The sequence below is a fragment of the Sander lucioperca genome, chromosome 9 (genome assembly GCF_008315115.2).
Source record: "Sander lucioperca isolate FBNREF2018 chromosome 9, SLUC_FBN_1.2, whole genome shotgun sequence".
Taxonomy (NCBI): Eukaryota; Metazoa; Chordata; class Actinopteri; order Perciformes; family Percidae; genus Sander; species Sander lucioperca.
In genome coordinates, this window is record NC_050181.1 from 19,326,069 (window position 1) to 19,339,804 (window position 13,736).

General features: G+C 39.3%; 1 protein-coding gene across 7 annotated transcripts in view; it reads left to right on the forward strand.

Annotated features, from left to right (window-relative positions):
- The window catches only part of LOC116055586 (extended synaptotagmin-2-like), a 105,574-nt gene that overhangs the window by 56,209 nt on the left and 35,629 nt on the right, over positions 1-13,736 (forward strand). For all 7 annotated transcript variants that reach the window (XM_031307598.2, XM_036004831.1, XM_031307596.2 and 4 more), the window contains exons 8-9: positions 2,978-3,033; positions 12,552-12,672. In XM_031307598.2, the coding sequence (XP_031163458.1) occupies positions 2,978-3,033; positions 12,552-12,672 (177 nt within the window). The remainder of the gene's footprint in view (positions 1-2,977; positions 3,034-12,551; positions 12,673-13,736) is intronic.

The following is a 13,736-nucleotide window of genomic DNA, read 5'->3' on the forward strand; positions in this document are numbered from 1 at the left end:
TGTAAAAACGGCTTCCATCATTTGACTGTTTTTAATTCTCTTTCATAACCTTTTTCAACTTTGCGCTCACTCTTAATCCTTAACATACTGACACACACATACACATTCCTCCTCTCTCTGGCTTTTACTTGTACACTTCCACCTTACATTATGAATGGTATGTTTTAAAACATAAACATGCTGACATGTCAATCCACCTTAAGTCCATATTAGGGGTGGGAAAAATAATCAATTCTAGAACGATTCGATTATTGATTGTGAGACGTTAATAATCAATTTAAAAGTTACTGTCTCCAGACAAGTACAACTCAGAAAACAGAGTGACTGAAAGAGGACAATAAAAACCTCAGTAGACAAAATATTTCTTTAAAACTTGTGTGTGACAAATACTGTATATGTTAAAATCTAAGCTTTGTCTAGGAAGTGATTAGCAAACTCTGAGTAGCAAACTCAGATTTAGATGTATATTTTTAAAAATCACGCCTGGTACGCAACGTACATTAAAAAATTGTTGCATCGATAATCGGTTTAGAAACGAATTGTGAGGTGCCAATCGATTCCCACCCCTAGTCCACATATACATTAACCTTGACAACTGGCTTGCGACTCACTCTCCTTTTATGGTCCGTGGTCTGGTGTTATTTTGAGCTGGGTGGCGTCCTTACATGAGTCTGGTGATTGTCTTGTGAACTCGACTCGTTTGTGTGATGATGATTGAGCACTGAATTGCAGTCGATCCAGACTGGTTCACAGAAGAAAACAAATACTCCTGCTCCTTCTGACCCTTTTAAAATCAAATCATCCTGATTGTCGGGACATAGAGCCTCCCTGTCTCAGCCTGTCTCGCTCAGGCCTGGTAGTCACTGCTTGCTCGCCTCACCTCTGCATCTCCATCAAGACTACACCCCATTTTAAAATTTTGACTTTTTGCCTCTATTCTCTGACAAAATGGTAGCATGCAGTGAACCCAAACTCCAGGCTTCTTTATGGACACTGCATCCATGTTTTAATACGGTCTATGCAGCTGCTTGAACTGCAGCACCACTCCTTATATTTTTACTTCTACCAGGGTGAATTTTTAATACTACAACTACCATGCTGCTGCTATTATGACTACACTTAGTACTGCTGTGCTGTTACAATCACTTTACCACCTCTGCATCCTTTGATGAAACTAATGCTAATGCAGCTACTATTACTGCTGCTTTAACTCACACTTATTTAGCTGCTTCTAGGGTTGGGCAGTATGATGTTATGTAATGAGGCTGTTTATACTAAAGCAGCTTTCCCCTAATGCTTTTGACCATATCATGTACTCATACTGCCACTGCTTTTATTATTGCTCCATCACCACTGCTACTAAATGGATTACTCCTATGACTACTGTACATCCAGGTATAACAGTACTGCTGCAACTATAACTGGTCCTGCTATAATCATTGCTGCCTGTACTGTTACTAGAGCACTACCACTTTACCAGCTGTTATTGCAGTATCAGTAATCCTAATAAACTGGTTCCTTTGCTAACCCAGTTTTCTATTGAAGTATATAAGCATCAAAACTGGGTCAGAAAACCAGGTTAAGCTCCCATTCAGAATATGAGAATCTTGATTAACATGCGTAGATGTTCCCTTTTATGTAAGCTGCATCTGGAACATGTTACATTTCATCATCTATGCAAACGCAGATTTGCACATAATTTGTGTTGCAACATAAACGTGGCCGGGTGCAGCACCTCCTACATGAATAAATTAAAGGACATTTCAGTGCACAAGTTTATTTTTCAGTTGTTAAATGCTCAGAGAACATCTAAAGGCCCTGACACACCAAGCTGACCGCTGGCCGTCGGTCTCAGCTGGGCTGACGGCGACTGACCGCCGGCCGAGTTTGTGCGTTTTTTTCGGCCGAACAGCCAATTAATCTGATTGGCTGTTCAGCTTGGAAACAACAGTGAGGAAAACAAACAAACAGCTGTGACCGAGGAGTCGAGGAGGTACAAATTTGGGAAATGAGAAAGGCCCATGTAGTGTATATCACTTTTCCTTTGCTTTTGACTCATGAACTTTTGTAACAAGATCATTTCCCCGATGTGGGATCAGTTCTCTGTTCCAGACGGGTTTTTTTTATTGGTGATGAGAAACTTTTTCGCATTAGGCATCTTATTTTATTTACTCTCCTGATCCACTGTCAATTCTAACAGATGTTTTTTTGGTTATGTGATGTCATTTCCAAAGTACCTTACTACATACTTCCTGTTTGTATGAAGGCTAACCCAATCTGCTCTATTGATTATTGGGTTGATTGAATTAAAGTCAGGCTCCTCAGCTTCTGCTGACTCATGACGCCGTCAGAGAGGAGCTGATAATGTGTAGACAAAGAGCTTGGTGCAGGGAAACCTAACAGTATTTTAGTTTCACTGATTGTTTCATACCAAAACTTTTATATTGAATGTTTCTTGTAGCTGAGAAAAGTTGCATATATTATATGAAGGAAATTTGCAGATATATAAGTTTTTCCTCAAATCATGCTTAGTGTTGACTAATTCAGGCTTTTGAATTGGATTAATTGCCAATATTTTGTTCCAACATTCAGTTTATTTTATTATTTTGATGCCAGAACATTGCACAAAAATAATTCTTCAGGTGTTCCTCATTAGCCAACTTTTATGAATATCATAAAAGCTGAGCTGTTTCAATAGGTTGTACAAATTCTTTACTTACTTTATAGATTATGTTTGGTATTAAGATGTATTTATTTATAAGAACAATGCACATTATTAACATTTCTGTAAATGCTCCAGTGTTAGCCAGCCTGCTGATTTTCAACAGTAGTCCTAGTTACCTAGCATGCATGTCTTTATGGTAGGAGCAAACCGGAGCACCAGGAGGAGTAGGGGATCATTTTTTACCTCCAAACCTTTCTCATCTTTTATTAAAATCTAAATCATCAGTCAACATCAATCTTTTCTCTCTTTCAGTTGCTGGACATCAATTGGACGGGACTGACAAACATGCTGGACATTCCTGGTGTCAAGTAAGACTGCATGTAATGGGCTTTGAGTATGTCTCATGACTGTGTGTGTGTGTGTGTGTGTGTGTGTGTGTGTGTGTGTGTGTGTGTGTACGTGTGTGTGTACGTACGTGTGTGTGTGTGTGTGTGTGTGTGTGTGTGTGTGTGTGTGCGTGCGTGTGTGCGTGCGTGTGTGTAATAGAGAAACAATTTCATAAATGTGTCCATTTTGTCTCCACACTGTGTAAATACTATCTTTGGATCACAGTGCGCTACATGCAGCACACATCATGTTGACATTAGTTTTAAGGCTCACTGTTACCTCTGACCTCTCTGTGGTGGCCCGATGTAAGTGTTTTATTTATTGTTTACATAATTACCACATAATAAGCAGCACATTTTGAGCAGTTATAATTTTGCTTCATTTTTATAATCTAATTTAATTATCTGTCTGGCACTGCATTGTGGGAATATTTCAACCTCTTATTAGACTGGATGAAAATATTCTTATAGTTTAATTGAACCCTACTTTCCAATGCAAATGTTGGACACATTATTAAGGCACTAAAATAAATTCAGAGCGGATTCATTCAAATTTCTCATTTAAATATACAGTGAGACTGTGAGTGCCATTCAGTATGAAACATAGTTTCTCTCTGTGACTCACTCATTTGATATATTAATCATCATAGAACATTTAGAACATAAACACCTAATTATATCTCAGCATTTTCTTGCTTTGTATTTTCCATTTAATAAGGTTTGAGTGTGTCTGTTAAGCTCATTGCAATGTAAAACGTGGCTATGGAGTCTGTTTGCACACCAAAGATGAGTCATGTATATTCTTCCTCATAAAACACTTGAAAGCACTTTGAAACCAGAATTGTTTACATCCACGTCAGCCCAAAATGCAGACTGCCATTAAACAAGAGACCTATGTAAAACTAGACCAGAAACCTTGAATCACACATTATCTACTTCTCTTTATACATCCATAGTTCAGCTTCTTGAAACTGACTGTTTTTTCTGTTTATTCCAAAATATAAGCTGGAATATAAAAAAAATAGCACAGTCAGTGTAGTATATATTTGACTAGAGAATAAAATGAAAAGCTTAAATATTGCAAAAAACATGTTCTTTTAAAATCTGACTTTGCTCGGGATATGTGTATAATTGTTTTTTTTATTGCACTTCCTTGCATTATCTTAAATTCTAAAAACAGCCCAGATCATATATGCAACAAACAACAAAGCCTGAAACCCAACCTGCCCATCCTGCTACTGTTACTACCCTGCTAACTATGTTCCTCTGTGTTGACCTGTTGCTGTCTCCTGCGGGTTTACTGTTTGTTTTCAGCAGACAAACTCGCTGCGGTTTCCAAAAAGACTCCGCCCTGTGAAATGTAGCTTTACTTGTTTGACGAGTTTGTGGGACAACTACAGTGCTGTGTGTGTGTGTTTGCAGTGAGCGAGCTGAAGACCTGCCCTCGCCCCACCCTCCCCACTCTCTTCCTGTTTGTTATTGGGAGGGCACTCATTATTTCCTGTGATGACTTGCATTTTCCCTAGAAAACCTTTATGGGTTTTTTGTGCGTGAGCAGACCAGGAATCCGCTTTAAAAAAAAATTGTTACATTCATTTGAAAATCTAATCTGAAACTGCTCCATTATACACTCTTTCAGTGGGAAATTATGTTTGTAGTGAAGCAGTGCAGCTGTATTTTAATGCAGGTTGCTGCTGCCCTCTAGAGGAAATGATGGGAAATATTTGTTGTCTGTATCATCCATGCATACATTACACACTGTATAAACAACATGAGGACAAAATCAAATATGCAGCTAATATTTTTAAAGTCCAGCTTAGAGTATGATAATTTAGGGTCTTATTCTTTGATCAGTTAAAGAGTTGGGAATCTACTTGGAAATGCCTTTCTGATAGTTCAGTCACATGTTCTTTATATTAAAGGCCCTGAAAAACTGTTTTCATAAAGGGTCAGTTCACCCAAACCACACAAAAACAAAGATCTTTTCTCATTCAGCCCCTGGTGATAATATCTAGCCATAGAAATAGTGGGGTAGATTTCAGCCTGTTGAGATTTCGGCCTTCTTGCAGACCCTGAATGTAATCCTGCATTGGGCTCCAGTAAAGGACTCCATAGTTCTGCTGGGAGACTTTGTACATGGGCAATAATGGAGACACCTGGAGAGGCGTGATTGGGAGCATCGGCCTCTCTGATCTAAGTCCTAGCGGTCATTGGTTGTTAGACTTCTGTGCTAGTCATTGATTGTCTATAACAAACACCATGTTCCTATGTAAGGTGTACATGGTACAAGAGCACTTTGGCCGAAGGTCGATAATCGATTTTGTGCTCAGATCTGAGGCAGCATGTTTTGGACAGTCTAGTAAAAAGAAGGTCCGAGCTGTCAACCGATCACCATGTGGTGGTGAGTTGGATCAGGGGGTTTGGGAAGACTATGGACTATGGACAGACCTGGTAATCACAAATGGGTAGTGCAGGTAGCGATGGGTATCCTTCAGATTTTATTGATACTGATATCCATACCGATACTGCTTATCAATACGATATTTATCAATACTCTTATCATTACTACTATCTATAATATGTTGCAAAAAATAAAGACATTAAAGGTTAAACTGTTATTTCATTTATACCTTTTTGCAGAAATACGTTAAATTGTTTCCTGGGTTTCCTGTATATATAATGAGGGAGGATTAATTGCTACAAATGTCTGGCCTAACAAATACGGTATAAACCTTGAGGTCTAGAAAGGAGCACAGTCTGTTTAGACTAGAGCCCGACCAATAAAGGATTTTTAAGGCCAATATCGATACAAATATTTGTTGATTTAAAAATCCGATATTCCGATATATCGGCCGATATATATTTAAAAAAAATAATCCAGAAACGCGTAACAAAACATACAGATTTCCCTAACATTAGTTATTTGTAGTTATTTATGAATATGATAATGCAGTTTAAAAATAGACTTTTTATTGTCACAACAGAATAGAGGAACCTCAAAATATATTAAAGTTTTGATAAATAAAATGTATAAAAATACAATCTTAAGATATGAAACTTAAAGTCCTTTGAACAAAAACACAATAACAAAAAAATCAGAGTGTAGCCAACAGGGACGTTGTAAAGCACCCTCTGGTGGACAAACTATGCAACGCCAACACTCATAACACGGTTGAAGGGTGTTTCGTACGTTTGTATTTTATTTTTTAAATATTCATTTATTGGCCATTATAAATGCTGATACCGATAGTTTGGAAAATGCCTAATATCGGCCGATAATATCGGCCCGCCGATATATCGGTCAGGCTCTAGTTTAGACCCCTCTTTTTCCATTGGGGTGGGTCTTTAAGGAAGACCAAGACATCATCAGCATAAAGTGCCAGGTCATGTTGTGTGCCTTTAACCGTGATGGGTTTAATAACTGATGAGAGTCAAGGCCAGGGGATTTGCCCTGTTGCATGCTATGGACAGCAGCCTTGAGCTCTTCAAGTGAAATTGGCCTGGCCAGAATATTTGCGTCATCCTCAGCAAGGCCAGGCATGTTCAAATGAGCTAAAACGTTGGCTCTTGCCAAAGGATACATCGGATTCATAAAGGTTAGACTAAAAACAATGAAGTGTCATTGATTTGTGCAGAGTCAGTGGTGACAGCTCCAGGCTGCAATTTAATTAAGGAAATGTCTGAAAATTGTTCATTCGATCTAATTTTCATGGCTAAAAGGTGGCTGGATCTAGATCCGTGAAAGTAATATTGTTGTCTGGTCCTGTGGATCAAACATTCTGATTGCTGCTTAAGAATAATGTTAATTTCTTTCTTGACCACTTTACGTTACAGAGCTATGTCTTCTGAATAATTAGCCGATAAAGGGTTTTCTAAATTGGCATAAGTGTTTTCCAGTTCTTGCAATTTAGATTGTTGAGCTTTACGTTGATCGGAGGCAAATAATGTAGTATTACTCCTGATGAAACCTTTGATCGAATGCCACAATATCCTAGGGTCGTCAACAAAGCCGACATTAAAATCTAAAAACTTGGAGTTTCTCCACAAACTGCATCTTAAATCCCTCCTGCTTCAGCAGAGTGGTGTTGAAATACCATCACTGTGCACGTGAAGACATACAGCTGAACACCACAATGCAGAATACGGCTTTATGGTCAGAGAGGGTTATAGGCAGTAAATTAACATTATGTAAGTCTCGGAAGAGCTTTGGGGACGCAAATAAATAGTCAATCCTAGAGGAGGACTTGTGACAAGCAGTGAAAAAGGTGTAGTCTTTCACAGATGGGTTAGTCACGCTCCACACATCTGTGAGCCCAAGACTGTTTACCCAAGCCTGTAATGCAGAGGATGCTAGTTCCTGGTCCCTAGTCTCCGAACCACCAGACCTGTCTTCAGCTGAATTCCAAACTGCATCAAAATCAATCCCCCCCAACTATAAATAAGTAATCAGATAACTCCAGCATAATATTAGTCAAGTCACTATATACATTATGATCAAAACAATTTGGTGCGTATGCGGATAAGAAAGCGATTTTCTTGCCATTAAGTTCTGCTTTGGCTAAAGTCAACCTACCTGCTGTATCAGACCATGTGTCCTGCAGTCTGATTTTAAGATTTCTTCTAGCTATCATAGCTACACCCTTGTTCTTTGTGAGGGATAAGGAAGATGCCATAACATGATAAAACTTGTCGGCTAGGCGCCTGACATCCCCACTCAAGAGATGCTTTTCCTTGTAATAATGCATTGTCAACTTTCCTCTTTTGTAACAACCCTAATGTGCTAACCCTTTTATGGGGGGCATTCAAACCACCAGAGTTCCAATTTAAGATGTTACGTTCTGACATATTTTAGACCTTTGGTCCAACCAGAGTGTCAAGTAACATTTGAGTGCAGCACCCGCGACCATCAGATATAACCAGTAAAGGTAACCATCCCACTACTATAAAGTTAAACTAACACATATGTCTTACAATGTGTTACATAACAGACTCCGCATGTACAATACTCACGTTTTCCTCACAAACACACAAATATGACAAAATGTAGAAAAGGAATAAGGAAAATGTCCGCTGTCTCTCTAAACAGACATCAAAGCGCAGTGCTGCTCACTCAATCGACATCAGACTGCAACTTTTGTACAATTTAGGATTCTTTCACTGCTTTAGTTTGTCGCCAGACAGATATTTTTGCACAAAAATAAGCTGCCCTTTGCAACAGTACAAGGTTGATTCCTGGTACAGCGATATCTGCTCCAAACTCATTATAGTGCACTGACTGCACTGATCACCATCTCCATAAAGTAACAGACTAATTATGCGTAAGTACCTCACCCATGTCTTATGTTCTGTTGTTCCGCACTTTATTAGTTATATTATTAACTTGTGTTAGGATTTCATTGTGTGTGAATTGTTAACACAATAGACAGTATTTCAATACATATAGCATTTGTTGCATCATTTAAATGTTAAGAAAAGTCCAACTGTTTGGGCTGATAGGGTGAGTTCTGGGTCTCAGTCAGCTGCTTGTTTAAAGCATTTGATGTGAAACATGTTAAATAAAAATGCTTTGAATTCAGACATTGTATATATGATTATTCACATATGCAAATGATTTGTTCTTATTGCTATATCTGTTACCTTAACTGTTGATTGTGCCATTTTAAGTTATGTATTCAGCTATATCAAATCAACAGAAAATAAGGGGGTATTATGTAGCTATTCTAATTACCCTAACAATGATTTTAAAATTGTTACAAAGCAAAATTATGAGTTTTTGAGTTATGAGTTACAGTGTGTGTGTGTGTGTGTGTGTGTGTGTGTGTGTGTGTGTGTGTGTGTGTGTGTGTGTGTGCATGTGTGTGTGCGTGCGTGTGTGTGCAGATTTATAACACTTCCTTTTGACAGTGTGATGATTCTGAAGAAAAAAGCAAAAACAAACTGCTAAATGACAACCAGGATGAGAGATTAAAATGCTTTTCACAATTTTAATAAACAAATGTTTCTAATTTAAAAAAAATAAAAAATAAATAACCTTTATTTATCCAGGTAAGTCGATTGAGAACAACTTTTCATTTGCAACGACGACCTGTCACATTCACACAGTTCCACATTCATACCTGGAAGCTGCCCAGTACTACCACAGTCTGATCTGATCACATTCATACCTGGAAGCTGCCCAGTACCACCACAGTCTGATCTGATCACATTCATACCTGGAAGCTGCCCAGTACCACCACAGTCTGATCTGATCACATTCATACCTGGAAGCTGCCCAGTACTACCACAGTCTGATCTGACCACATTCATACCTGGAAGCTGCCTAGTACAACCACAGTCTGATCTGATCACATTCATACCTGGAAGCTGCCCAGTACCACCACAGTCTGATCTGATCATATTCATACCTGGAAGCTGCCCAGTACTACCACAGTCTGATATGATCACATTCATACCTGGAAGCTGCCCAGTACTACCACAGTCTGATATGATCACATTCATACGGGAAGCTGCCCAGTACCACCACAGTCTGATCTGGTGGCCACTGAGCAGCTCCACTGGAGCAGTTGAGGTTAAGGGCCTTGCTCAAGGGCACCTCAGTGGTCTTTTCCCCACCCAGATTTGATCCTGTCGGTCTGGGGATTGAACCGATGACCTCCTGGTCCCAAGCTTGCTTCATTAACCTTTAGGTCACCACTGCCTAAATCTTGTTTGATTGAAAGCCAAAGTTGGTAGAACACTTTTTATACTTTTTTATACTGTTCTGTTTAGGGATGTAACGGTATGAAAATTTAACTTTTAATTTATTTTAATTTAATTTATCACGGTTTTCTGTATGTGCCACCAGCATATAACAAAAAACAATACTAAGAATTACATTAATTTCTCTGTAATAATTAACATAAATGTAATATATTGCTCAGTAACACAAACTGAGAATAAGCCACATCTATTACAGCACACATATCCATAACGGAGCAAACAGTGTAATCCACTTTAATAGCTAAGTACATGGCTCCACAGGCTACTCTGTTTACTGGTGAAACGAGCTAAATTCCTGAATTATTTAAGAAGGAAAAACATAGACGTGGCACTTATACAAGAGTCACACTTACGTAAAAGAGATGTAAATCATCTACAAAATAAATACTTTAAGGTTGCTGCTTCATCTAGTGACAACACCAAAACCAAGGGCTCCATCGTGTTACTGTCGCGGAGATGCCCTCAGAGTGTGGATGCACCCCTCATCTACAGTTCCATGGAGAGAAATAGAGCAAAACCTCACTGGAAGTCTAAGATTGCAAGACCTTTGCCTTTACAGGTGTGTGTCCAAAACGGTGTATGCTAGCCTATGGCCCTATCACCAACACATTGACCAACTTTAAACAGGTGGAGGAGCAACTATGCTACACCAATAAGTGGCATTTCAATACCCAAATATGGCACAATACACACTTAATGTCTGGTAATAAACCCTTTGCTTGTAACCAGTGGAGTGACAGAGGTATTTATACTTTAGACCAGCTATTCAATAAGAAAGGTATGTTGAGTTTTGAAGACCTGAGAGCTAGTTCTGAGGTCCCTAGGACATCGTTCTTCCTTTATCTTCATTTAAGATCAGCCCTAAAATGTTATGCAGTGCCATGGGGAAACAGTCTTGAGGCGTACCCAGTCATTAAATGGTTTGTTGATTTTCCTGTGAGAGGATTAGTGTCCAGGATTTATGCTAAACTGATGCAAGTATTCATAGGAGAACTCCCAATAGCAAGAAAATGGGAGAGAGAGCTGAGCCCTGAGGGAAACACAATTAATTGGGAGACAGTTTGGGACAACATTTCCCACTGTTCCAATAACCCAAATCACCAGCAGATACACTTCAACATATGTCATAGGACATACTGGACTCATCAGAAGAGATACGTCTCTAAAGTAATTTCTACTCCCTATTGCACGTTCTGTCAAACTGGAACTTTCCTGCACATGGTCTGTGGGTGTGAACATGTGCATGAGTTCTGGAATAAAACAACATCAATAATATCTGATGTGATAGGATGTTGAATTCCTACTGACCTGATTGTTTTGTTACTTAATGACGACTCTAAATTACACCTGCTTGGGAGACAGAAGAATGTTTGGCTAGCCGGCTCAACTGCAACCAAGAAAATGATAGCTCAGCGCTGGCTCCCCCCCCCCACTTGCTTTGTATAAAACAGTGGTTGGCGTATTTTCTGGACATAGTTATGCTTGAGCTCTCTACAGCAAGGATTAACAAAGCCAAATCATCAACTATAGACCTATGGAAAAGCGCAGCATCACATGTATCAGTCCTAATGACCTCAGCATCACATGTATCAGTCCTAATGACCTCAGCATCACATGTATCAGTCCTAATGACCTCAGCATTACAGGTATCAGTCCTAATGACCTCAGCATCACAGGTATCAGTCCTACTGACCTCAGCATCACATGTATCAGTCCTAATGACCTCAGCATCACAGGTGTCAGTCCTAATGACCTCAGCATCACAGGTATCAGTCCTAATGACCTCAGCATCACAGGTATCAGTCCTAATGACCTCAGCATCACATGTATCAGTCCTAATGACCTCAGCATCACAGGTATCAGTCCTAATGACCTCAGCATCACATGTATCAGTCCTAATGACCTCAGCATCACAGGTATCAGTCCTAATGACCTCAGCATCACAGGTATCAGTCCTAATGACCTCAGCATCACATGTATCAGTCCTACTGACCTCAGCATCACAAGAAGTAGAGGAGAGTGACTAGGCAAGGTGGGATTTCTGTTTTTGTTTATTTGTTTTTTCTTTCTGCGACCGCGGGGGGTGGGAGAGGGTTTTTGTTGTTGTTCAAGTGTGTTTGTCTGTTCTGTTGTTGTTTAAAATGAAAAAATAAATAAAAAATTGATCTTTAAAAAAAAAAAAAAAAAAAAAAAAGAATAGTTTAAACTTACATTCTGGGCTAAACACATGACTTCAACAAGAAAAGAATGATAAAGAAGAAAGTCCGTTTACAGCTGTTCTGTCCCCTTCTGTCTGAGATCAAAGCGATGACTCTCATCACTGATTGGTCAGTCATCTCAGGAGAGAAAGCAAGTGTTACTATGGCCTTTTTTACAAGGCTGATAAATGTCCTGAGCGCTGTCATCTCCTCCTCACGCCATGATTGAAGTTGCCCGCACGGCAACTTCAGGAGCCTCGGATGAAGCTGGGAACACGCAGTTTCGTAATGATATTTTAAATGAAAACAATAATTGTTATCAACATTTTTACCGTGGTTTACCGTTACACCGGTAATTGTTACATCCCTAGTTCTGTTATTGTTATACAGTCTTCTCCAGCTCTCTGTTGTAATTGCACTTGCTTTTTATATTATTTTTTACATATATTATGTATTCTTTATTATTATTCTCTCATTATGTTCCTTCTCTATTCTCTCTTTCCCCTCTATCTCTCCTCCTTTTCTATCCTCCATCTATCTCAGTGGTTTGTGTGATAACATCATCCAGGACATCATCTACAGCTTTGTGGTCCTGCCGAACCGCATCACCATCCCTCTGGTGGGAGAGGCCGAGCTGGCCCAGCTACGCTTCCCTGTGCCCAAGGTGATATACACAGACAGTTACTTATAGTTTTGAATCAATAAATCTATGAATCGACCTGTTGATCGGCGGGAAAGTATTTGATAATAATTTGGTTCTCTGGTTCCATCTTCTTCTTCATCTTGTAGGGCCCTATGAAATTTGTTTTATTTTTTTTCAAATTCCGTTTTATTTTTTTTCAAATTCCATGTTTTCGGATTTATTTTTAGCCCTTTCGGATTTTTTGGATTTGCTTGATTTCCTTTCACTTCTAAGCAGTATTGACCTTTAAAAACTCAGTGACACAAACTCACAATTGAGCATTTTTATTTAAACTGTTAATATATTCAGCAAAGCACATTCAAAATGACCTAAATAAAAGCTGTGGATGCTCACCTATAACAATGTTGAGGACACTGCGATCTCGGTTGTCAGAGATTTAGTTGACAACAACCAAGACTTTCTTTCCACGGATCTCTCGCAGCACTTTTTGCGTGTGCTGGTCAAAGACCGGCGGCAGGTGGGTCTGCCTCTCTGCTTGCAATGTTTAACAAGAAACGGACGTATCCTCTTCATTTTCTCTAGCGGTATGTCAGCTTCAGCACACGTTGCAACAAAATCTTCCACAAACTCTCGCCTTTCATCTATTGATTTAGTCGTTGCCTCCATGGTAACCTGGAGGGATTTTCCCGCTGGAGATTTAGCTAGCTTCATTCTTGAGATGAGCTTTTGATTTCAAATGGTTGTCGGGAGGCGCCACTCGCTTCGACATTTTTTCCCTCGCAACAAACTCAAAGTGAACGTGATGACGTATGGTTACTAGGCAACAGGCTGTGCCATTTGGCCACGGTTTAGGTAGAGACCAGTCTCCGCTTGTTGTTTTAAACTGAAAAATGAGAAGGAAGTAAAAAAAAAATTGTTTATTTAATATGTCAACAAAATATATGCAAATTCCGTGCGATTCCACGTGTATAACAGAATTCCATTTTCATGTGTAGATTCTGCGATTCCGTCCGTGTTTTCCACATCGCGGAAATCATAGGGCCCTACCCTTGGAACAGATCCTACGCAGAGTGTATGACCTGTTC